The sequence below is a fragment of the Pteropus vampyrus genome, unplaced genomic scaffold (genome assembly GCF_000151845.1).
Source record: "Pteropus vampyrus isolate Shadow unplaced genomic scaffold, Pvam_2.0 Scaffold24739, whole genome shotgun sequence".
Classification (NCBI taxonomy): domain Eukaryota; kingdom Metazoa; phylum Chordata; class Mammalia; order Chiroptera; family Pteropodidae; genus Pteropus; species Pteropus vampyrus.
Genome location: NW_011913520.1, coordinates 1 through 2,664, shown reverse-complemented (window position 1 = coordinate 2,664; position 2,664 = coordinate 1). Strand labels below are relative to the sequence as shown.

Genomic DNA, 2,664 nt, shown 5'->3' with positions numbered 1-2,664 from the left:
AAATAGTTGTTTTTGACAATTTTGTCCAGTTTCATAGTGGTTTTTAAGAAGAGATTTGCCAGTCTCTTCACTCTGCCACCATGAAGTCCCACTATTTTAAGCATCTAATTTGTCCTCTTAGGAAACCTAATGGCATAGCTAATCTAAGAAGTAAACCTCTAAATTTTAATACTGCTCCTAGTATACTCTCTTAATTTCTTGAATCTGTGAGAGAATAAATACTAGAAGCCATAATTGTTTGATAATTGATAAGGTGGTCCATAAAATTAATTTATAACCATATTAAAAAGAAACGAGGTCAGAACTTCTTCACAATGTCATACTCACAGAATTCTTTAAACAATCATCATCCACGTCAAAATTCGATGTATCTGTTGGGCTACTAACTTCTGGAATATAAGGTGCTTCACAGTTTCGAATATTGTCCCAATCAATTCCATTGAAAAATGGGTGTTTCTTAAAGTCTTCTATTCCATTTTGACCAAGTCGATGTTCTCTGCTGCAAATGAGTCTTCGAATAAGATCTTTCGCATTTTCAGACACATCTGTCACTTGAGCTGGAAACTGAAACCTCTCCTAAACAGAGAGTAACAGAAGCAAACATAAATCAGTATTTAACATGCTAAGTAAATTGATTAACGGTTCTTTTCTTAAAAATACATTTAAAAAATACATATAGTAAGTGTACACTAGTACAGAGTACTGATACTGAAGGAGATACAGAGATGAATGAGAAAAGACTGTCTCCCTAAAAAACCTTTAATTCATATGTGACTTATACTAGCACAGTAAAAAGAATAAATTAAATGCTAAGATACTTCAAACTGCTGTCAGAATGAAGATAAAAATAGTAGAATGGCTAAATATTTCAACAGAATGTAGCTGATTGATATAAGCCACAAACTAATGAATAATAAACTTTTTTTTTTTTTAATGTAAACATGTACCTGACACTCTTGGAAGTGCTTTTAGCTCATTTAATCCTCACAGCAATCATTTAAGGTAGGTAATATTACCCTAATTTTATAGAAGAGGAAACAAAGGCACAGAGTTCTAGCAATTTGCTTAAGGTAACAAAACTAGGAAACAGTAGAGCTGGCATCTGCACTGAAGCCGTCTGACTCCAGATTCTGTACTCTATACAACCATGTTACAGGACAATGATTTCTCTCTGAATTGCTTCACTTGCTTTCTATAACTTTGTAGCTATTTACTATCTTTCAATTCTTCATATCTATTTAGTAGATTATCTCTGCAACCAAGTAGAAGAACATTAACTCTATAAAACATATGTGTGTGTACATATATAGAGAGCAACTAATCATAATTGTCACCAAAACAAATTAAAAAGAATAGACTGTCACTCCCTTTACAGGATACTCCTACTCATATTCCAGGTGTTGGAAAATGCTCACAATTTTCTAAGACAGATCAAGCAAAACCTTCCTCTTCTTATTGTAAACAATCTATTTCCATTTCACTTGCTACTACGTGGATTAAAGTTTTATTCATTCTTGTTTTGCATCTGGATTGTTTCCGACGTTTTGTGATCACAAACACTCCTGGGACAGGTATCCTTGCACACATGCCTTTGTATGACTGAAGATTTCCTTAGAGTAGATTCTACAACTAAAGTTGCTCAATCAAAAGTTCCGAGCATTTAACACCCTGGATGCATACGCATAAGCTTCCTGACAGAAGAGTCCCACGATTCATGTCCCTATCAGTAGTGTCCATCTCACTGGATTACTTACAGTACAGTACTATTTTTCTTTTCATCTTTGCCAATTTGACAGGGGAAAAAATATCTTTTCTTAAATTAATTTGCATTTCATTTATCATTACTTAATGCTGAGAATTTTTTAAGCATATCCTAATCACAATTATATTTATACTACAGTAGTAATGATATAAATTGTTATTCTACTGGGGAAACCATTTAATTTTCTACTTGGTTGCGCCTCTAATAAAATACAGTGTAAGTTTAGAACTAATAATTTAATATATAATTAATGGACTTTGATTATTCATGCTTGTCATGTCCCCAATAGCATAGAATTTAGATTGTTTATGTTTTTAGAAAATTATTTTCTTTTTAAACATCATATTACTTTACATTAATTACATGTATTGTTTACCACATTAATTTGAAAAACAGTAAAAACTACTAACTTTGTGGTTCATGATTTTTCCATATGTCTCCACCAGAGATTCAGCATAAAACGGCGTTTCTCCGTAAAGCATTTCGTACATACAGACCCCCAAAGACCACCAGTCGCACTCTGGTCCATATCGGCCTTTTCCATCTTCCATGGCTTGAAGGATTTCAGGAGAGATATAATCTGGAGTTCCAACAGCCACTGAGGACTGGACCTGAAGAAGTTCACATTTTTAGTAAAATACTATACATGTTAAAAACAAATAATAATTTTAAATTAAAAATATTTATATTTACTTGGATACGCGATAGACATTATCTCGTAACTACAACTTTGTCATGACCTGAATTTACTCTCCTCGTACATGTAAATTAAATTTTATATAATCTCCACACTAATATATCTCCAGATTTCATTAACACTGTAGCTATCACTTAACTGACAACATTTAAGTTAACAAAATGATTTAAACACCACAACAATTAATATCAACAATTGAATATTT

General features: G+C 32.4%; 1 protein-coding gene across 1 annotated transcript; it reads right to left on the bottom strand.

The window, feature by feature from the left end:
- Positions 1-309: 309 nt before the first annotated feature.
- Positions 310-2,411, bottom strand: LOC105311095 (serine/threonine-protein kinase MRCK alpha-like). The gene is made up of 2 exons (XM_011387129.2): positions 2,173-2,411; positions 310-576 (listed from the first exon to the last, which is right to left on the bottom strand). Exons 1-2 carry the CDS (start codon positions 2,311-2,313, stop codon positions 310-312), a joined length of 408 nt encoding a protein of 135 aa, XP_011385431.2. The 5' UTR covers positions 2,314-2,411.
- Positions 2,412-2,664: the final 253 nt, after the last annotated feature.

Excerpts from the sequence above, each read along its gene's own strand:
- LOC105311095 (XM_011387129.2), bottom strand. The coding sequence starts at position 2,313 with ATGGAAGATGGAAAAGGCCGATATGGACCAGAGTGCGACTGGTGGTCT. Across the intron at positions 577-2,172 it reads GAAAAATCATGAACCACAAA|GAGAGGTTTCAGTTTCCAGC; the intron begins GTTAGTAGTTTT and ends CTCTCTGTTTAG.